The sequence below is a fragment of the Rhinopithecus roxellana genome, chromosome 11, assembly GCF_007565055.1.
Source record: "Rhinopithecus roxellana isolate Shanxi Qingling chromosome 11, ASM756505v1, whole genome shotgun sequence".
NCBI classification, from domain to species: Eukaryota; Metazoa; Chordata; class Mammalia; order Primates; family Cercopithecidae; genus Rhinopithecus; species Rhinopithecus roxellana.
This window is the reverse complement of record NC_044559.1, coordinates 124,147,839-124,170,896: the sequence shown is the minus strand read 5'-3', so window position 1 is coordinate 124,170,896 and position 23,058 is coordinate 124,147,839. Positions and strand designations below refer to the sequence as shown.

The window sequence follows — 23,058 nt, the reverse complement described above, 5'->3', positions numbered from 1 at the left end:
TAGTTTTCTGACTTTAAAAAGAGCTACTTAGGTACTGGAATATATGTGATATTAAATAATGTGTTTATCCAATTAAGGTATGGAGATTTTAGATATATTCTTTGTTTTTCCTTTAAAAAGTAGCAATACCAAGGAAAAAAATCTCAAGTCTTACTTTAAGTCCTGGCTACTAAAACAAGCTATAATTTTTAATATATGAGAAGACTTTATATAGTCTTTTTTTTTGGAGCTTTTTAGAGTTTTTCTTGTAGCATTGGTAGATTTGCAGTAGTAAACTATTAAATACATTCTCTGTTGGTAATTGAGGGAAACTCCTACCATGATAGCTAGTAGATCCGGGGTGTAGTATATTCACACCTTCTACAGGGCACCCAGTAGACTTGTCCAAAGTCAGTGTTAGCAAAAGAAAACTCCCCATCATCTGTAAGAAATAGACCTTGAGGTTTACATTGTCACTTTTTTATTACTTCTTTTGTTTACAGCTCTTTTGTCTGGCACACTGGGAATCTCTGGTGGGTTTTAGAACTATAAAACTCATTGAGTATGCTAATGTGCAAGGCCTGCTGGTGAGCCTCTGCAGCACAACACGCAGGTTATGAGAGTGCTGAGTGCCTCGTCCCTCTGTCCCCAGAGGGGCTGGGCAGAAGCTGCTGGTGCCTCCTGGCTGGTCAGCCCTGGCCTTGAGCAGCTCCATCTGCTCACCCCAGTGGGCTGTACACATATCATCATGCTCTGTTTGTGTCATGACAGGGAAAAGGTTGGAAGTGACTGCTGAAATGACACTAAGACTTCTCAAAGTGTTGGGGACCACTAAGATGCTGTCGTCGTAACATTTCTCTGGCATGTCCTAATGCTACTTAGGACTTCTGATAGAAACAGTGATTCCTTTACAAGTTGATAGGGAAGCAGATGCTGTAGGGTTAACTTGTCTAGATTATTAGCTGAAAATTTGAAATTATGAAAACGTTTGGGGTTGAAGCTGGAGAGGATGTGGGGAAGGAACCATCTTTGTGCCATTTGCAAACTCAGTGATCAGAGCAAGAAGCTTTATTAAATTCATATCTCAGGTTTTAGTCTTTGAAGTGGGAATAATACTAAATTGCCAAACTCTGGGGTTCCTGTGAAGACAAAGGAGATAACGGGTAAAAGTAGGGGGAAAAAGGCATGCTACTATTGGCATGAAACAGAGAAATTAAGTTAGATGTACCATTGTCTCATTCATGTTCATTGAACTTTCCCTCCAACCAGCCTCAATGGCTTCATTCCCTGTGTCCTTGGTGCCTGCTCACAGCAGGGGACTGGCATTAAACCTTACTCTGTGTGTCTGTAGGGGGATGAGAGGAGCGGAGTCAGGAATTCTGGTTGAGAACAGAAAACTGCATCTTTAGAAATTAGATCTTAGGCCAGGTGTGATGGCTCCCACCTGTAATGCCAGCACTTTGGGAGGTCTAGGCATGAGGGTTGCTTGAGGCCAGGACTTTGAGACCAGTCTGGGCAATAGAGTGAGACCCTGTCTCTACAAAAGAATTTTAAAAATTAGCAGGGCGTGGTGGTATGCGCTCATCCCAGCTACTCTGGAGGCTGAGGTGGGAGGATTGCCTGAGCCCAGGAGTTTGAGGCTGCAGTGAGTTATGATTGCACCACTGCACTGTCCAGCCTGGGCAGTGGAGTGAGACTCTGTCTCAAAACAACAAACAAACAAAAAAACACATCTGTGTATTTGCCACATAAGAAGTCATGGACTATTTCTTACTTTGATTTCTTAATTTGAGCCTATACAGTATGATCCTAGAAATTATTTTGATAAGAATTTATAGTTCTGTGTGTATAGTCTGCAGGTAAAAATTGCCATTTATTGGTTCACACAATGTGAATTTCCTTTGTTAAAAATGCATTTTGGGGACATTTAGTGACATTTATGTAGATAATTCTTTGATAAGTGAATACTAACAATATTCAAACTTTTTAGAAGACGTTTAATTGGAGGATAAACATATACTTACATACACAACATCCATTTTTATTGATCTTATTTCTTACAGAACTAACTTAGCAGATATTAATGCTTTACTGTTGTAGCAGAATGTCTAGAAATGGAAACAATTGCCAGTGTCCTTTGGTTTTTAGAATAGAGGAATTTATTTTACTAGAATTTCTGGAGATTTTCCTATTTTTTTTCCTTCCCTTTCAGCTGTAAATGGTTTTTTTAATGCTCTTTCATAACCTTTTATTATAAAAATTTTTTTAGGCCAGGCGCGGTGGTGGCTCAAGCCTGTAATCCCAGCACTTTGGGAGGCCGAGACGGGCGGATCATGAGGTCAGGAGATCAAGACCATCCTGGCCAAAACGGTGAAACCCCGTCTCTACTAAAAAAATACAAAACCTAGCCGGGTGAGGTGGCAGGCGCCCGTAGTCCCAGCTACTCGGGAGGCCGAGGCAGGAGAATGGCCTGAATCCGGGAGGCGGAGCTTGCAGTGAGCTGAGATCCGGCCACTGCACTCCAGCCTGGGCGACAGAGCGAGACTCTGTCTCAAAAAAAAAAAAAATTTTTTTTAGGTTTAATTCTTCAGCTTTGTCCATGGATGGCTTTCTCCCAAACTTTGCTTTTCTTTTTTTCCAAGATTAGTATTTTATTAGTTGTTTTTAATTTGAAATAATGAGTTAGCTGGTGTTTAAAAGAACTAAATGTATATCAAAGTTGAAGAAATAAAGTATATTCAAGTTTTCCCATATACAAGCAGTTACATTTTTCATAGTTGAAAGATACTTGGCAGAAGTTGGCCTTATTATATTGACTTACTATTATCACAAAAACTAAGAAGTGAAAGTTGGAATAGGCTACTCCCTGGGGAATAGGAAAACTAGCATAAAATAGACAGGGATCCATTATTACAACACCAAGTAAGTGAGCTTTACCTGCAGAATCCTCGCTGGAAGTACAGATCTCAGTGATAGGTGTGTTGCATAACAGTTGAGCGATGCTGGTCAAAGAAAGTCTTTTATCTCAGGAGCATATACCTGAGACATGGCAGGAGAGAGAGAGCCTTAGAATGAACAAAGAATGTTACTTGCTGCATAAGACAGTTAAGATATGCAGTAAATGAATGAATTTATAAAAGCAACTGAGGAAACTAAAATGTTTGAAGCTTCCTAATTCATTAAATTTTCTCTTGAAACAAAGGTTACTTAAATCCCCCCTCCTACTATACCCAACTTCTTCCTGTACCAATTAAAGACTATCACCCAAGACTTCAATTTTTTTTCCCCGTAAATGACCCTTGTTTCTGGTTGTGCCTACTGTATTTTACTAGGAATCTTATTAGAGTCTCTATTAACTCCTCTTTCTGGAATTCTTATACACGAAAGGTAAGTGGGTCGATCTAAACTGCACCATTATGAAAAGAAAAATGTGAACTTTGTGGATTGCTTATAAGAATTCAGATTTCTCAGGAGGCTCACGAATAAACACCAATTCAACTTCTTCATAAAGGGAATTGGAACATGATAGGCTTACACATTTGAAAGTTAATCCAGTTGCAGTTCTTAATAGTGATGTTTACATTTCTTTAGGGCAACTGTTTCAAAAATGTTTAAGGCACTACTTAATGTAACTCTGGCTTTTAAACTTTGGTGTTGCTATTCTTGTTAAAGCATGATTTAGTCTTCTTTCTGCTATATGCGCCTCTTGGCTTTTAAGGTACAGGTACTCATAGGTACTCTCTTATGGTCACTCTGAATTTAAACCTGAGAATTCATTGGAACAGAGGTCTGTTTACTGCTCTTTTTAAAGTTAATGCAGTGAGATTTCATTTATGAATCTTTGCATTGCAACTTGGAACAAGAGTGGTTTTAAATATAAACATTTACATGTTTATGTATTTTAATTAGCTCATGTGTATAAGTTTAGGTTTAGAAGTATATAACATGGGCTGGGCGTGATGGTTCACGCCTGTAATCCCAGCACTTTGGGAGGCCAAGGTGGGCGGATCACCTGAGGTCAGGCGTTCGAGTCCAGCCTGACCAACATAGTGAAACCCTGTCTCCACTAAAAATACAAAATTAGCTGGGTGTGGTGGCGCACACTTGTAATCCCAGCTACTCGGTAGGCTGAGGCAGGAGAATCACTCAAACCCAGCAGGTGGAGGTAGCAGTGAGCCGAGATCACACCATTGTACTTCATCCTGGGTGAGAAGAGTGAAACTCCATCTCAAAATAAATGAATGAATAAATAAATAAATAAATAAATAAATAAGAGGTATATAACATCACCAGGCTTAGTGGTTTGTGCCTGTAGTCCCAGCTACTCAGAAGGCCGAGGCAGAAGGATTGCTTGAGTCTAGGAGTTTAAGACCAGCCTGGGCAACATAGCAAGACCCCCATCTCTTAAATAAATAAATAAATAAATTAAATAAATAAATAGCTAAAATAGAAGATATGTCTAAATTCATTCAGTTAATTTCATCATTTTTTCTCACTCTCTTGATTTGTGTTTATTGAAAGCACATGTTATGCTATCCTTGAATATTTTGAAACCTAAACAATTTTCTCCTCAAATCTCTGAATACAGACAGGCCCACATAAAACCCATTTCCAGGATCCTGAGGCACTGGGAAATCTTGTTCTTGTCAGATGAGAGAGAACATTTTCAATGGGAAGGTCCTCTGTTATTTGATAACAACAAAATCAAGAGCACCTTTGGTATAAAAAATGAAAATGAGGCTAAACATGCCTGACTTAATCAGTAGAAATGTTTTCTCACTAGAGCCAGTGTGTGAGGGGTGTGTGTGTGTTTGTTTAGCTTTTGTTTTCCACATGTAATTAATATGACCTCACCAGAAAGTAAAATGAGAAGCAGATTCTTGATGTTCATATTGTGAAAACAAAGTTTTTTGATCAAACTATGGGGAAACATTACTGAAAGAAAAAAGGAAATGAGTAAATCAAAAAGAAAGAAGAGAAAAAAGAAAGATCTTTGTTATCTACCTGTTTAGGGGTTCTTACCCCTGAGGGAGCTACTCTCACCTCAGATTGACTTGATCTAAAAGTTTGATAATTACATTGGTGTTGAAAAACTAGGTTCTATGATTGGAATTTGAAACCATACCTCATTGAACTCTCCTAGATTCACAGGTGGCTTAAGTTGTTTATAATACCATCTGTCATGAGGAAATGACAGCCATTCATTCATTCATTCATTCTGTTTATTGACTGGCTGCTCTGTTCTAGGTTTTGTCCTTTTTTTTTTTTTTTTTTTTTTTTTTGAGACAGAGTTTCACTCTTGTCCAGGCTGGAGTGCAATGGCGCGATCTCGGCTTACCGCAACCCCCGCCTCCCAGGTTCAAGCGATTCTCCTCCCTCAGCCTCTCGAGTAGCTGGGATTACAGGCTTGCATCACCATGCCTGGCTAATTTCTTGTATTTTTAGTAGAGATGGGATTTCTCCATGTTGGTCAGGCTGGTCTTGAACTCCTGACCTCAGGTGATCCGCCCACCTCGGCCTCCCAAAGTGCTGGGATTACAGATGTGAGCCACCGTGCCTGGCCTAGGCTTTGTACTTTTAACACATCGTGGTTACCTGACCTTAGGCTGTTCTTTCTAAAGCACTATTTCTGTGACATCAAACTAATTATCGACTGAAAAATACACATTGAAATATATGACAACATACAAAATTTACTCATGTCTAGCCACGAAGGGCCAAGAAAGCAGTGTCTTTTGACATTTTCATACTTATAAGAAGTTAGATCTCCCTCCAACCCTTTTACTGTGAGGGCTGAATCCTGAGACCCATGAAATCTTTGGAAAGCCATGGTTTAAAAATATCCTGTTTTTAAAGTATGTACAGAAAATACTGCTCTAGATGAGCCAGATAAAGTGCTGTTACATCAGGGTATCTCAGCCTCGGCTCTGTTGACATTCTGTAACTGACTCTTCAGTTTCTGCCACACTGGCCTGTCAGTGAAATAAAACACAGAGAACGCAGCATGTGGAAATCTTTTTAAAAATGTTCATCTGTCTTCCTGTGTAGACACTGGCACCCTAGGTGAAAGAAGTGAAAATTTGTTGTTGTTACTCTTTCCATAATTCTCATAGGTTTGTCCTATCTAAGGTTATTACCTAAGTGCTTTTTTGCCTACATGCTATTAAAAACGTTTGGAAATGACTTGAAAGTATTCAGAGTATATTTTAAACACTACTTTATGCTACTGTAAGGCATGTATTGATGTATAGATGTCATGTTATTCTGGTAATGTGTTTTTAAAATCTTTGTTGTAAAGCCTAGTTAGCTAGTTTATATGTGATTTTTTAAAAAGCATAACCTCTGGTACCATTTAATACCTACTATTTAAAACATGCAGTTGGAATCTTTATGTTAAAATATACAGACCTTTCAGATATTTTAAATAATACTTGTCTATTAGAGTGAAATTTTGAAACAAAACATTTGATCAGTTATTCTTTGGAAGCTTCAAGTCAATTAATATGTCAACTTTTAAACATGACTGGCCAATCTCAGTATTTAAAGGGAGTCTACCTCATATTTGTTGCCATTAGATGTAGTTATTTGAGACACTTGGTAGAGATATTGTAGCACAAATCCTTTTAGTAACAGTTACTTTTTAAGGACCTTTTCAACTTGACATTTTATATTTCAGGATTCTCCTGACATAGACAAAATGGCAACGGTTACACTTTTCTAGACTTAAGCTTTATAACCAAAATATTTTTATATAAATTTATATATAAATATATATAATCATATATGACATATATAATTACATATATATAATTTTATATATAAATATATATAAAAATACTTTGGTTATATATATAACATATATATGATTGTATGTATGTATTTCTTTTTTTTTTTTTTCTTTTGTAACGGAGTTTCTGTTGCCCAGGCTGGAGTGCAGTGCTGTGATCTCAGCTCACTGCAACCTCCACCTCCCGGGTTCAAGCGATTCTTCAGTCTCAGCCTCCCGAGTAACTGGGACTACAGGCGCCTGCCACCACGCCTGGCTGATTTTTGTATCTTTAGTAGAGATGGGGTTTCACTATATTGATCAGGCTGGTCTCAAACTCCTGACCTCAGGTGATCTGACCACCTTGGCCTCCCAAAGTGCTGAGATTACAGGCGTGAGCCACTGCACCTGGCCTATATATTTCTTAAAAACTACTTTCTTGTGATGACAAATAAGAAAAGTAGCTGAATGAAGGTACAAATTCATTTTAATTCTAACATTAAACGGGAATTTTTCTCTTTTCTTTCCTTTTTTTAGAGACAGGGTCTCCCTATGTTGCCCAGCCTGGCCTCGAACTCCTGGGCTCAAGCAGCCCTCCTGCCTTGTCCTCCCAAAATGCTGGGATCACAGGTGTGAGCCACCACACCTGGCCTTAAATGGGAATTTTAAATGGTAGAAGAATGGTGTTTGTAAGGAAAAACATCTGAGAGAATGGAGAAGACCAGGAAGCTGGACTCTCCCTGTCTGCTTCTCCACTCTTCCTCTCGAGTAATGTAGTTAGCTGGATGCTAAGGAGTAGGAACACTCCATGGGCTCTATGAATCTCAAACAGTTATTTTCAGGTGTTTATAAGCTTTTCCTAGGGTATTGCCCCATGACGAATTCAGCATAGAAAATAAGGGTAACCTGAGAAAGAAGCAATGGTAATAAATAGACCCAGAGTATATTCTTCCAGTAGGGGATTATTAAAAATAAATCTTGAAATTCTCTAATATTTCTTTTCTTTTTCTGTTAAGTTGCTATAGCCCAAGGTGGAACAATCCAGATTTCTAACCCAGGATCTGATGGTGTTCAGGGACTGCAGGCATTAACAATGACAAATTCAGGAGCTCCTCCACCAGGTGCTACAATTGTACAGTACGCAGCACAATCAGCTGATGGCACACAGCAGTTCTTTGTCCCAGGCAGCCAGGTTGTTGTTCAAGGTATATTTTATTAATCTAATACATTTAGAATACCTATGGATTACTATATCACACCATTGAGTGGTGATTTTGTAGTTTTCTGAAATATATCAAAGGTAGATGGGGGGGGTTGGGATGCACTTAAAAACGCTTACAGAAGAAATATTTTAATACATTGAACAGCAAATTAAGTTTTATCATTTTTCACCTTTTAGCAGGTTTTACTGGCTCTGGAGAAAGGCCAAATTCAGAGTAGCATGATAGAAAAAGAGAGAGAGAAACATGAATGAATTTTTTGTTTTGTTTTGTTTTTGAGATGGACTCTCGCTCTGGCGCCCAGGCTGGAGTGCAATGGTGTGATCTCGGCTCACTGCAACCTCTGCCTCCTGGGTTCAAGCAATTCTTCTGCCTCAGCTTCCCAAGGATCTGGAATTACAGACATGTGCCACCACACCTGGCTAATCTTTGTATTTTTAGTAGAGACGGGGTTTCACCACGTTGGGCAGGCTGGTCTCGAACTCCTGACCTCAAGTGAAGGCCTCAGCCTCCTAAAATGCTGGGATTACAGGCATGAGCCACCATGCCCAGCCACATGAATGAATTTTTAAATTAAGTAAATATCCTTCATTTGGGGGTCGCAAATGTTGTACCTAATAGATTTATATTACCTAATCTATGACAATTTAAGTATTCAGGCTATGATGCCCCAAATTTGGGTTTTTCCCGAGCTGTTACTTTCAAGTCTAATTTCTAGGTAACTCATTTCAAAGCAAATGCTGACTTTGGGTTTTTTTGTTTTTTGTTTGTTTTTTTGATGGTTCTTAGTATGTTTGAATTCTGAGGTATCCATTCTAGTTCTTATGGAAGCTGTCAGTAATGAAATAAAAGTTGAGATGTAGCCCTAAGCTTTTAGGGTTACCTGAGATTTCAACTATTTCACCTGGATTTGTGATATACATTATTTTAATTTAATTAATTCAGTTGTGCTTATGATAACTATAATAGATGTATTTAATATAGCTTTCAAAACTCCTGTGTTTTAATTGAATTCTGTTCCTTTTGGTCCATTTGCTTAGGATTCAGGATTTAGCACTATTTTTTTTTTAAATTTATTTGTTTATTTTATTTATTTATTTTTGAGACAGAGTCTTGCTCTGTCGCCCAGGCTGGAGTGCAGCAGTGCGAGCTCGGCTCACTGCAACCTCCGCCTTCCCGGGTTCACGCCAATCTCCTGCCTCAGCTTCCTGAGTAGCTGGGACTATAGGCGCCCGCCACCACGCCCGGCTAATTTTTTTTGTATTTTTAGTAGAGACAGGGTTTCATTGTGTTAGCCAGGATGGCCTTGATCTCCTGCACTTGTGATCCTCGTGATACAAAAAATTAGCTGAGCGTGGTGGCAGGCGCCTGTAGTCCCAGCTACTCGGGAGGCTGAGGCAGGAGAATGGCGTGAACCCAGCAGGCAGAGCTTGCAGTGAGCAGAGATGGTGCCACTGCACTCCAGCCTGGGCGAGAGTGCGAGACTCCGTCTAAAAAAAGAAAAAAATTACTTCACAAGTCACAAAGATATTTTTCCACATTTTTTTTCTATTTGCTTTGTGGTTTTACCTTTCACATTTATGTCTTTAATGTATCTGGACTTCACTTCTGTATATAGTATTTGGTGGGAATTCATTTTTAACTTATATGGAGCCATTCCCAAGGGTTTGTTGTTTCCTCACTGGTGTATGGGGAAGCCTTAATTAGACAGTAGGTTTGCTTGTGCACGTGGATCTGGCCCATCTTCTGTCTGATTCATCTTTTTCTGAATGCCAGCACCATACACGTTTGTTATCTCATAGAACAAGTTCCCCTTGTCTTTTTTCTCAGTTTGAATGGAGGGTTAGCTTTTTGTGCACTATTATTCTTTTATATGCATTTGAAATAAGTTTGAGTTTCTAAGTAGTAGTAATAATAATAATAAAACCAATGATGAGACTGCATTAATTTTGTTTTGTTTTGTTTTTTTGAGACAGTCTCGCTCTGTTGCTCAGGCTGGAGTGCAGTGGCGCAATCTCCGCTCACTGCAAGCTCTGCCTCCCGGGTTCACGCCATTCTCCTGCCTCAGCCTCCTGAGTAGCTGGGACTCCAGGCACCCGCCACCACGCCCAACTAATTTTTTTGTATTTTTAGTAGAGACGGGATTTCAACGTGTTAGCCAGGATGGTCTGGATCTCCTGACCTCATGATCTGCCTGCCTCGGCCTCCCAAAGTGCTGGGATTACAGGCGTGAGCCACCGCGCCCGGCCGAGACTGCATTTCATTTAGGGACAGCTGCATAATGTTAAATTGACCTATCCCAAACCATAGAATGTCTTGTTTATTCAGTTCTCATTTTACTTCTTTTAGCAGTTGAACCATTTTCTTCATGGAGGTCTTGCATATTCTTTCTTCAGTTGGTTCCTAAATACTTTATGGGTTTTGTTGCCGTTACAATGGTACCTTATTTTTTATTGTATTTTCTCATTGTTGCCGGTGTAGAGAAATACAGATTATTTTAAGTTGATCTTTTATCTATTAACTTTGCTAAACTCTAATTACTTCTAATAATTTACTGATTCTTTGTGAATCGGTCTGTGATCCTATGTGAATGTTTATACAAATAGTGATGTTTTATTTCCTTCCTTCCAATCTTTATTCCTCTTTTCTTTTTTTCTTTTCCTTAAATAATCATGGCCAGGAGCTCCAGTTTAAACGCAGCAAGGCCAGTGGGCATTCTTGTCTTCCTGAACTTAGTGGCAGTGTTGCCTGCCTGCCTTCTCCCTTCATCTCACTGAAGGGCTGTGTCAGCTTCTTTGTGGATTCTCAGTGCCTGTCTTGGCTGATGCCTCAGCAGTATTTAACACTGTCAACTTCTGCTGCCTCCGCTTCCTGAGACTGTGTCCTCCTTGCTCTTCTCTCTCTGCTGCTTCTCTGTCAGTCTCGTTGCTGGGCGAAGCTTCCCCTGCCCCTGTCCTGAGTGTTTCAGTGATTTTCATGCTCGCTCCCCCACCCTCTTCCTGCTGAGCTCTCTCCCTGAAGGACTCCCTCCCACCCTGGCTTCAGTTCACTGTGACTATGTCCTGACTCCAGCTGGTTCCTTAGATGGCCCACACATACCTCTGATACAAATCCCTGAAACCCGCTGTTCCTATCTTCAGTGACCAACCACTACTATCCCACCTGGTGCTTGATGCCAGAAACCTGGATGTTGTCTCATATTCTCCCCAGTCTCCACTCAAAGTCACTGTGTAGATTCTTCTCCCTGGCTGAGCCATACATGCTTCTGCCACTCCACACCCCTCTGTCCTGGCCCTGGCCCTGGCCTGGGTGCTGTCCCTCTGACCCAGGCTACCCCTGTGGGCTGCAGTCTCCAGCAGCCACCAGAAGCTGGCTATTGTGGAATAGCTTTCTGATCTTCCTAATCATGCCAGAGGCAGCAGCTCTTCTTGGCTCAGTTTTTGGGAATTGTTCCTGAAAATTCAGCTAGACTCTTAATTCCTCACAGTGATTCTGGGAGCCACTGATACTTCTTAAAAACAGCAGCTTCTTGCCCCCAACATCTCCATTACTGCATTGCACTGTTTTTCTTTTCTTTTCTTTTCTTTTTTTTTTTTTTTTTGAGACAGAGTCTCACTCTGTTGGCCAAGCTGGAATGCAGTGGTTGGAACGCAGTGGTGTGATCTCGGCTCACTGTAACCTCTGTCTCCTGGGCTCAAGCATTTCTCCTGCCTCGGCTTCCCGAGTAGCTGGGATTACAGGCATGTACCACCACGCCCAACTAATTTTTGTATTTTTAGTAGAGACGGGGTTGCACCATGTTGGCCAGGCTGGGTCTCGAACTCCTGACTTCAGGTAATCCGCCCATCTCGGCCTCCCAAAGTGCTACAATCACAGGCATAAACCACCGGCACCTGGCATCTGGGGTCTTTTTTATAAGGGCATTAATCCTGTTCACAAGGGTGCCACCCTCATGACCTTATCACCTCTCAGAGGTCCCACCTCCAAATACTATTGCATTGGAAGTTAGGATTTCAACAGAGGAAATTGGGCAGGGATACACACATTCAGTCTATAGCATCCTCACAAAAGCATGCATAAATGTCTGTGACCTGTTTAGACAAAGCCCCAAATCTTTCATCTTTGCTTAATCAAAGCCTTGCTTTCTTTAATAGCTGCCTACCTCTCTATTTCTCCCTCTTTTGTAATACAGCTCTTTATTTCATTTCCTGGGATAGGCTCTCTCCCTCCAGGGCCTTCTTCACACATACTGATTGCCTGATAAGAATACTTTCCCTGATTGTATGCCCTACTCGTGTTTCACCTTAAATGATTTTTCCTCCAGGAATCCTTGCCTATCCTCCACATCTGGCTTAGGCAACCCCCTGTGAGTTCCTGCTGTACTTCCTTGGGCACACATCATGTTGTATTGTGGCTCTGTGTGTCTTGGTAGATGGTAAGTTCTATTTGGACAAATACCTAGCACAGACCTTGGCATGTGATAAATGTTCAGTAAGCATTTACCAAATGAAAGTGAAATATTCTTCCTCTGAAAATGTGATTTGTTCCATGTGTGATTTGTTCCATGTGAGATTAACTGGTCCAGGGAATATATTAAAACTTTACTAAGAGCAGTAATCAACTAAGCAACCCATTTCCCTTCTTTCTTTCCTTCCTTGACTTTTTTTTCACGCCAGTATTTATTGAGCATCTATGTGCCAATTTAAAGAAATGCTGACATAAAAATCAATTTCTTATTGATTTTCTGAAATTTGAAATAAAATTTCCTAATAGCATTCTTGGACCCAAACCCTCAGGTGTGGCTGGGACAGCAGAGTCCCTGCTGGAGCCCCAGATTAGGGTTGATGTCTAGGTCTAGGTGACCATCCAGGCTTTCTTACTCAGCCAATATATCTTCAGCTGAATTGAAACCCTAGCCCCCTTGTCAGGTATCCTGGAGAATTACTAGAAACGTGGACACCCCCTGAAACTTTACCTTCTGAGCATCTGAGGTGTAAAGTCCTTACCTTTACTGGAAGATGATTAGATTAAATACAGCCAAAATGTGGTGGGATGTCCTTTCATTGACATAAGGTTGGGTTGAATTCTAATCATACAAGGGGAAAGGGCTTTGTACAACTCACTGATAAAAACAAAAGGTCGGCCAGGCGCAGTGGCTCATGCCTGTCAACCCAGCACTTTGGGAGGCTGAGGTGGGCGGATCACCTGAAGTCAGGAGTTCGAGACCAGCCTGGCTAATGTGGTGAAACCTCGTCTCTACTAAAAGTACAAAAATTAGCCAGGCGTGGTGGGCACCTGTAATCCCAGCTACTCGGGAGGCTGAGGCAGGAGAATCATTTGAACCCGGGAGGCGGAGGTTGCAGTGAGCCAAGACCGCACCTTTGCACTCCAGCCTAGGGGAGAATAGCGAGACTTTGTCTCAAAAAAAAAAAAAAAGACAAAAGGTCTCAGTGGCATGTCACTTATTTTTTTGCAGTGGAAATGCCAATAATTTTTTTCCAGGCTATGGTCTGTTCTACGGTTGAACATTTGCCCATTTTTGTGTCTAACCTTATAATCACTGAATTTTCTATAATGATCCAGCTTTCTATGTGCTGAGCCTTCATTAAGTGATCCAAATAAAATTTGGCATTTTAAAAAAATGTATAAATAGTAATTTTGATTTATTTATGAATTTTAAAAAATCACAAAAGTCTTTTCAGGGGGGTTTAATCTGGTAAAACAATGTATTAGATTGAATCAACATGAAGCTGCTATTTTTGTGGGCCAAAAGGTCAAATATCAGCAAGTTCATGTGATTCAGTCTAGTAGTTATGGGGGAATACTACATAATACTTGCTCCATTGGCACAGTGAATTTTTAAAATTTCATTATCTACTCCCTTCAAGTGAAAGCAGCAAATTCTGTATCACCTTAGGAAGAGTTGGATTTTTTGATGGTGTAGCAAATAGCTCAGCAAATAAAAATGTGTTAAGTAAACACAGGTGGCTGGATATTTCTTGGTGAGTTTAGAAGTGACTATGAAATATGGTACTTCTTTGCTGATAATCAGTGTGTTGTTTTTTTTTAATCCCCAAAGTTTAAATCTCCAAGTGTTTTTTTCCTCCTATAAGTTAGGAAAATATATAGCGTTTATTCTCACTATGTTTACCTAGAAACCTTGGACACAACAATAATAAAGAAGTAGCCCTGTAAGATACAATCATGTAGCTTTTAGTGCTAAAAGAGACATTATTATTATTATTATTTTGCCAGAGCCCACCTCAAACAGATTTCTATGTAAAAATGAGAAACAAGAGCATTAAGATGGTTTATTACAGGAAGAGTTTTTATAGGGCTGGGGTTTCAGTGAGCTCGCCTGTGACAAAGCAAATTGATGGCAGTGATAGGCTAGTGATGTCATTGTGATGTCAGTCCTCCTGCTTATCCTGCACATGCTTGCTAATTTGGAACACTTTATGTTGAACTGTGGTAGAGGAAACAAGACAGTGCTGTCTGCAGAAGCCCATTATGGCTGTAACTGGAGATGACACAGGTAAGAATGTTAAAGAGGGGTTTCAGTTAATTCTGCAGATTGTTTTGAAGTTTAGGAAGTATTCAGGAACATCTGAGTGTTTCAGAAAGTGTTACTCTCCTAGTCACTTAGGTGTAAGACTTTTGAAATACACATCTATATATATTCAGCTCGCTTTGTTAGGGCATCTTAGTGTGATTGTTTCTTTGCTTAATATTCTATTGCTTGCTTGACTGAAGCACTAATCCTCTTCCTCCCTCTGTCCTCCCTCCCCTCCTCCCCTCCTCCCCTCCTCCCCTCTTCTCTTCCCCTCTCTTCCTCCCCTCCATCTCTGTGTCTCTCTTTCATGTGCATACCATTCTGCCCTACTAAAATAAGCTGTTACTTCATCTGCAACCTGTTGCAAATTCAGTCTAGCCACAGGTTAAATATACAGTATATACTGTTCACGTTCTGATTTCGTGACTGTGGGCAAATGCAGCTCCAAACAGAATAGGAAAAACCCGCGTGTTATGGATGTTTGTGTGCCTACTTGTTTCTTTCCTCCTGTATTTAAAATGGTCTGTTCAGCTAATTGAGTTCAAAGGGCTGATGTCATTACATTTCCTGGAATCGTGTTTCAGCAGGGGAAGTGGAAAAGTTAAACTCCAAGCGAGCTGCACATTGACGTCAGTTCCGAGTCATGTTGTGATTTAGTCAGTTCCTTTCTGTTTTGTAAAATGCTGGTGACAGATTTAGAGTTAACTGGCTCACCACTGCCTCTGCCTCCAAGCTCCCTTTTAGACTGAATAGCTTTTCTTGTTAGCCCTACTTTAACATTTCTTTTGAAGTGCGTATCTGCTTGAAGAGGGAAACACGTCACGAAACTGTAATGCATGAACAGAACTCAGGAGTTGTCTGGCCAGCTTAGTGGTAAGATTGAACCTCCTACTGAGGCCGTCCCTGCACGCGCCTGGTGAGAAATGGACGATGTATGTATAAGCTGGCGGGTTCTTTACTCTTACTCCATCTATTGGAACTTGCGATTCAGAGCGCTCTCTAGTGTTCGGTCAGGGAAGTGCTTGTCTTTTACTTACTCTCCCAGCCTCTGGTATTTGAATTTGTAATGGGTTATTTTTCACTAGGTTTGCTTTTCTCAGTAACAGATAGTGATTTCGAAAGACTTAGTTACTAATAACCTTTGTGTGCTTGCAGCGTTGTTTATTCAGTGGTCTTGTTTGTAATACAATACTGAATTTGCAGTTGAATTAAGAAAGAGTGGATGGTTTTAAACAACTTCACTACAGTTTAGCTCTTCGAAGTTAATGGGTCTCAGCCCTCTTTCTGGATAGGAACACTGGATTGTCTTGAGTAAGTAAAACCTGTATTTTTGTTTTTAAAACTGTCTTGAGGAGCTTTTTTTTTTTTTCTCAAAGAAGTTTTGTGAAGTTCTAGAGATGCTATAGACTGCAGAACTCAAATGATGAATTTATTTTAAGATGTAGATGAACATCTCAAACACTGCATGTCATATGATTCTTAGAACCAGAAGGCACTTTTGTATATATATTTATTTTCTAAAAATTATTGGTTTGTATCTTTCTTTACCAGGTCTTTCATTCCTATTCCCCTTTTGACTTGTCTAAGCATAAGACTCATAACAAAAAATAAATAAAATGATGTGAAAACGCTGTGTACTTTTTTTTTTTTTTTTTTGAGACGGAGTCTCACTCTGTCGCCCAGGCTGGAGTGCAGTGGCGCGACCTCGGCTCACTGCAAGCTCCGCCTCCTGGGTTCATGCCATTCTCCCGCCTCAGCCTCCGAGTAGCTGGGACTACAGGCGCCTGCCACCACGCCTAGCTAATTTTTTGTATTTTTAGTAGAGACGGGTTTCACCGTGTTAACTGGGATGGTCTCGATCTCCTGACCTCGTGATCCACCCGCCTCGGCCTCCCAAAGTACTGGGATTACAGGCTTGAGCCACTGTGCCCGGCCAAGGGACTTTTTTGAAGGTGTAGTAGAGTAGCTTTAGGAACCAGACTTCTGGGCTCTCAGTTCTGGGGTAACCCTGTGGATCGGCAGACCAAGTAGATTGAACTAGATTAGTGGCTTGCAAACTTTTCAACCATGACCCACATTATATCACGACAAAGTGGACCTATGTGTGTGTGTACCCTACATTTATATAAAACATGTTTTAGACATAATTCTTATCCTTAACAAAATGTGATGTACCCATAATTCCTTTTCTGTCCTTTTTTTAAAGTGCTTTTCTTGACCCATGACATTTACTTTATGACCCGTTAATGGTCTACAGCTTACAGTCTGAAAAACTCGAATCTAGACCGAAATCAGGCTCCTAGCACTAATGGCTGGCCTGGAAAAGATATCAGCATTTACTTACAGGATCATGAAGTGAAATATAAAAAGTAAATGACTGGGCGCAGTGGCTCATGCCTGTCAACCCAGCACTTTGGGAGGCTGAGGCGGGCGAATCACAAGCTCAGGAGTTCGAGACCAGCCTGGCCAACATGGTGAAACCCCATCTCTACTAAAAATACAAAAATTAGCCAGGTGTGGCACGCACCTGTTATCCCAGCTACTCAGGAAGCTGAGACAAGAGAATGGCTTGAACCCAGGAGGCAGAGATTGCAGTGAGCCGAGGTCGTGCCACTGCACTCTAGCCTGGGCGACAGAGCAAGACTCTATCTCAAAATAAATAAATAAATAACTGACTATAGTTTATGGGATTATATTATTGACTTTGTGGGACATAAGTTACATTTTTATTAGAAACTGCCTTTTGTTTTATTCATAAACTGATTCTGTTAGCATAATTTCCTATCTTTTAGACTCTGAGTCTCACGTTGCATTCTGGCTGGATTTCTGAATTGTTAAAAACAAACTTTCCAACAAATTTGGAAAACTAGTGTCTTAGTTAATATTTGATGCATGAGAATAAGGATATATATCATCTTTGCGAAAGGAGGCTATTAGCAATTATTTTTGCTTAGAAATATTTACATAAAAGAATAATTGGAGGGCGAGCGTGGTGGCTCACACCTGTAATCCCAGCACTTTGGGAGGCCGAGGCGGGCAGATCACCTGAGGTCAGGAGTTCAAGACCACCCTGGCCAACATGATGAAACCCCATCTCCATAAAAATACAAAAATTAGCCAGGTGTGGTGGCACATGCCTGTAATCCCAGCTACTCGGGAGGCTGAGGTGGAAGAATCGCTTGAACCCGGAAGGTGGAGGTTGCAGTGAGCTGAGATTGTGCCATTGCACTCCAGCCTGGGTGACAGAGTGAGACTCCATCTCAACAACAACAAAAAAGAATAATTTCATTTAGGTTGTGACAGCTTCTTGAAGTTGGTAGCTGAACAAGTTATAATCACTTTGGAAGTGGAAATAACAAGGCATTTATCTACCTTAAGATTCAGTAAACCAAATCTGCAGGGTGAAATTGGAAATTACTCATGTTATTTTCCTACTACTTTTGAAAAATGTATAATAAATTGTAATTTGGAGTATTTATTTCACTTTGCTCTGTTTTATTTGCCTGTATGAATATATTAGGCAAATGTATTTATTCATTTATATTCTAATAAAATAATTATACTTTGCATTTATGTAAACTTTAAAATAAAAAAAATCACTTAATGTTACAAATAAACATGAATACAAACTGTAGCAAGTGCTGTCAAAGAAACTATCAGATTGTGAGTGACACAGAAACATCTGGTCATACAGGTTAAGGGATCAGGTAGGTCTCACTAGGAAACCATGTTCAAATGCTAAAAAAGGCAGTTTACAGACATTCTCACTGATACATGCCCAGCTACACCCCGGTCAGACTGGGTAAATGACTTCCAATTTCACAAAGCTAGCAAGTAGTGAACCTGTTCGAGTCTTCAGAATCCTCGGGTTCTGTTCATGGCATATTAATGTGACTCTTCAAAACTCACCTGACATTGACACACAAATGCAGTGTCATGTGAGTACATGCTGCTACACACTGCTTATAAAACATATAAAATGAGGTTAGGTTAGTATCATTTTAAGTCATTAAAATGGCTTTTTTTTTTTTTTTTAAGACAGAGTTTCACTCTTGTTGCCCAGGCTGGAGTACAGTGGCGTAATCTTGGCTCACTGCAACCTCCACCTCCCAGGTTGAAGCGATTCTTCTGCCTCAGCCTCCCAAGTAGCTGAGATTACAAGCGCCCACCACCACACCCAGCTAATTTTGCATTTTTAGTAGAGACAGGGTTTCACCATTTGGTCAGGCTGGTCTTGAACTCCTGACCTCAAGCGATCCACCTGCCTCAGCCTCCCAAAGTGCTGGGATTAAAGGCATGAGCCACCACACCCAGCCTAAAATTGAATTTTTTATAGATTATTACTACTCTCAGAGGACAATAGAGTATATATTTGCTATTATATGGAACATTAAATTTCAGTGTTCATAATTTCCCATCTTTTCTATAGACTGACTCATAGATTTTCACATACTAAACAACTTTAAAAGGTCCTTTATATATAACTTACTTAGCTGGACTGTGATAATAATTTCATAATGTATGCATATGTGAAAGCATCACATTGTACACTTGGAGTATATACAACTTTTTTCAATTACACCTCAAAGCTGAAAAGATTTTGGTAAGTTATCTATGCGGTCTATGTGTTACAGTGATTGTAGCAAATTGGAAAATGATCAGTGCTTAAATAGCCATTTTTATGTAGGATTTAATTTTCACGGAGAAGGGAACGTTTTTGGCAGTGTGGGACATCAGGCATGGAAATGTAGGATCTGGGTATTAGGAGCAGGTGGTGGTAGGGAGGAAGAGAACCACAGCAGTGGTGGTGATGTCAGCAGCTTACCGGAGCTAGGGATAGAAGCCCCCGACTTAGAAGTGTGACATCTAAGTTAACCTCTGCTGCTTACTTAAAGGTGTATTTAGGATTAGTGCCATGCTGTGAAATGGCATATGAAAGCAGGAACTCTCTATACAAAAATGTTTTTTATTCAGTCTTTGTGCTCAGTACTACAGATACCTTAATAAATAAGCAATTGAATAAAATCACCATCATTTGGAGTGTTGAGAAATCATTTCACTTTGGAATTTACCAACATAGGTACTTGGCTGGGTTTCTTATTTATTTCTTTGTTCCCTACTCTCACTTGAGTTTTTTTTCAGTTTTCTTCTTCCCAGTCTGATGAGAGTATATCTTTGGCCATTCGAGGTTCTATTAGAAATGATTGCATACATTGAAAAGGACATCTTATATTATCTTTAATAATATATTCTCTAAAGGAATATAATGATATATAATTTTATAAGTTTTTAATAGGCATATTCTTTTAACAAAATAAGGAATAAGAGCCATAAATTTTGATTCCTTGGGTTTGTTAGAAGGGAAACTCCAGGGGGAAATGGGTTTATGGATGTTATATACATTTTAACTAATATACATTGTAAGCATAATTTGGAACATTGTCTTTCAGAACTTAAGGAGGGGAAGAGGAAGGGAACTAACATTTGTGGAGTGCCTGCCATGTACCAGGCACTGTGCTAGACACTTTGACATATATTATAGGGTTTATTGTGAGTACTAAATGAGATACTGTATCCCCATTTTACAGATGAGGAAACTGAACTTGCCCCAAGTCACATGGCTGGTAAGTGGCAGAGCTGGACTAGAACCCAGACTCCAAACCCCATGCTTTTTCTGCTGTACCGTGTTTAAAGCTTGCAAAGAGAGGTATGAAGTTAATGACCAAAACTGAGAGTTCTAGGAATTTTCTTTTCCCATGAAATATTTGATACTGAACCTAAAAAAAAATTTTAAAAATGCTTTCATGTCAGGAGCTAGATGGAAACACATCATAATGAGAACGCTTTTGTTTTTAAAATGTTATGTTAAACTTATCTAAAGTGCATCTAAGGAAGATTTAAGAAATAATGCCTTTTATCAAGAAAGGCCACTTTGAAGAGACACATCGCATCTTGTAGGGCTTTCCATGTCTTAGAAGTAAAGGTTTAGCTATAATAATGTAAGTTTATAAGAAAGACTGCTTATTTTAAGCATTCCAAATGACAGCAGGCTTGTACAAAACCCCAGGAAGTTCAAATTTTACTTCATACAGCACACATAAACTCATGGAACACCCATTATATGCCAAGTACTGTGCTAGATTCTAGGGGATTCTGGGGTTAAAAAATACTATCCCTGATTTGTCTTAAAGTTTTGCTTTCCTGAGAATAAAGTTAGTGTACAAATATTTTATAGTCTTTCTTCAATCATGATTGTTAATTCCCCACTGATAACCCATATATTTTCAGAATATGAAAATTCTAGAATAAAAAGTAATTCGGACACTTTCAGTAGCTAAATGGGACAGGAAGTGGCCTTTATAAGAGTACAGGAATAGCAGTGTGTCATCAGAGAACGCAGGATGGTCTTTGAACTGTGATCGTTGGTATCTTATCTGCTTTAAATTTACACTGAGTTCATAATATTGGAAATTTGAAGCTAACTAAGATAAATATTTTTTATAACTTGTTTTAAAATTACAACTTGTGACATTTAGATTTTTTCAAAACAAGAGATTATCTTTGTATCTTTATTTTTTTAAGAGACAGGGTCTTGCTATGTTGCCCAGGCTGGACTTGAACTCCTGGGCTCAAGTGATCGTCATGCCTCAGCCTCTGAAGGAGCTGGGATTACAGGCATGAGCCACTGTGCACAGCTGTCTTTGCCCATATCTGTTAAAATGTACTTTACTAATAAGATTATATTTGAGTATATGGAATTTGTCCATTGACCATTAGAAGTATACCACCATATAGATCCGTTGGGATATTATAGAAATTTATGCAAATTCCTACTAATTTATACTAATTCCTGTTTCTGGCTTGAACTAATGCACTGTCATTTTTATTTTATTGAGGGAAGTAAAAGGAATATATGATACCTCTGAAAAATTATAATAAAACCCAGTCACCTAACATCTCAGAACTAATACATCTGAATATATCATCCCCTTCCAAGTTATTTTAAAGTGGCATTTTTTTCTGAGCTATCGCTCAAAATGTTTTTAAGAATTCTTAGTTTGGAATTGCCATTGTCTTTCATGGTGCCAAATTTGGTCCCTTGAGGGTGGTTGTTGCTTCTGGAAACAGGCAAGAGTTGTTGAGAATCATTTCTGATAAATACAAGGCCAATTAATGAACTTCCTTTTTTCTTTTCTTGTTTCCTTTTCTTTTTTTTTCCTGAGACAGGGTCTTACTCTGTCGCCCAGGCTGGAGTGAAGTAGCATAGTCATGGCTTACTGCGGCCTCAACCTCCTGGGCTCACATGATCTTCCCACCTGAGGCCCTGGAACCACAGACACATGCCACCACACCTGGTTAATTTTTGTATTTCTTGTAGAGATTGGGTTTCTCCATGTTGCCCAGGCTGGTCTTGAACTCCTGGACTCAAGTGAACCTCCCACCTTGGCCTTCCAAAATGCTGGGATTATAGGTATAAGCCATCATGTCTGCCCTTGAACTGCATTTTTCACCTGTGACTATTCCCACCCACCCTTTTTTTAAAAAAAAAAAAAAAAAAGTTTTTTGTGGCCGAGCGTAATGGCTCACGCCTCTGATCCCGGCACTTTGGGAGGCCGAGGTGGGTAGATCATGAGGTCAGGATTTCGAGACCACCCTGAAAAATACAAAAATTAGCCGGGTGTGGTGGCAGGCATCTGTAATCCCACCTACTCTGAAGGCTGAGGCAGGAGATTTCGCTTGAACCTGTGAGGCAGAGGTTGCAGTGAGCCAAGATTGTGCCACTGCACTCTACCCTGGGCAGCAGAGCAAGATTCCGTCTCAAAAAAAAAAAAAGTTTTTTGTTTTTTTTTTAAACTAGCTTTTGTATATCATGGAACCATCCTGCTCTAACTTCATATTACAAGAAAACAGCAAACGTCTACAGAACTAGAGTGTAATGAGCCCCTCTCTACCTATTTTACTGCACGTCTGTGTGAGCAGTGTTTGGAAAGAACGATCCTAGACGGAGGTCCGTATCCATGCTGCCTGCACGTGTCAACCTGGTGTCATGTAAACTTCTCATTCGTCACTGGCTATTGTTCCAATTTTAGAAGGCCTAGGTGGCCACCAGCTGTTCCATTGTTTTAGCCTTTATTACCCCGTAACCTTCTTCCCTGGATGTGGGTGAAGAGAGAAAAGAGGAGAACTATGTTATTCTCTGCTCCACTCTATCTCCTCTGACAATACAATGAAGATATTTTAAACAATCTGTTGTTAGTTTATAACTGGCTTAACGTGACTTTCTTAACTATCTCAGAGCTATACAGTTTTGTACGACTCATTGAGTTGTCTGTGTATGCATTATTTTGAATAGTCACAAAAACAAATTTAGGACTTTTCTCAAGTTTATTCATATGCTGGTGATCATTAATCACAATTAGGCCGGGCGTGGTGGCTCACGCCTGTAATTCCAGCACTTTGGGAGGCCGAGGCAGGCGGATCACGAGGTCAGGAGATGGAGACCATCCTGGCCAACCTGGTGAAACCCTGTCTCCACTAAA

At 40.0% G+C, this 23,058-nt stretch overlaps 1 protein-coding gene across 34 annotated transcripts in view; it reads left to right on the top strand.

Annotated features, from left to right (window-relative positions):
- The window catches only part of CREM (cAMP responsive element modulator), an 86,132-nt gene that overhangs the window by 54,524 nt on the left and 8,550 nt on the right, over window positions 1-23,058 (top strand). For 8 of the 34 annotated variants that reach the window (XM_010389392.2, XM_010389398.2, XM_010389388.2 and 5 more), the window contains 2 exons: window positions 7,762-7,950; window positions 20,107-20,142. The exons of 6 other annotated variants lie outside the window; for them this stretch is intronic. In XM_010389392.2, coding sequence (XP_010387694.1) covers window positions 7,762-7,950; window positions 20,107-20,142 — 225 coding nt within the window. Of the gene's footprint in view, window positions 1-7,761; window positions 7,951-14,331; window positions 14,501-14,652; window positions 15,451-15,726; window positions 15,830-20,106; window positions 20,143-23,058 lie in introns of those variants that run through there. 20 more of the 34 variants (XM_010389390.2, XM_010389389.2, XM_010389391.2 and 17 more) reach the window with 17 other exon arrangements.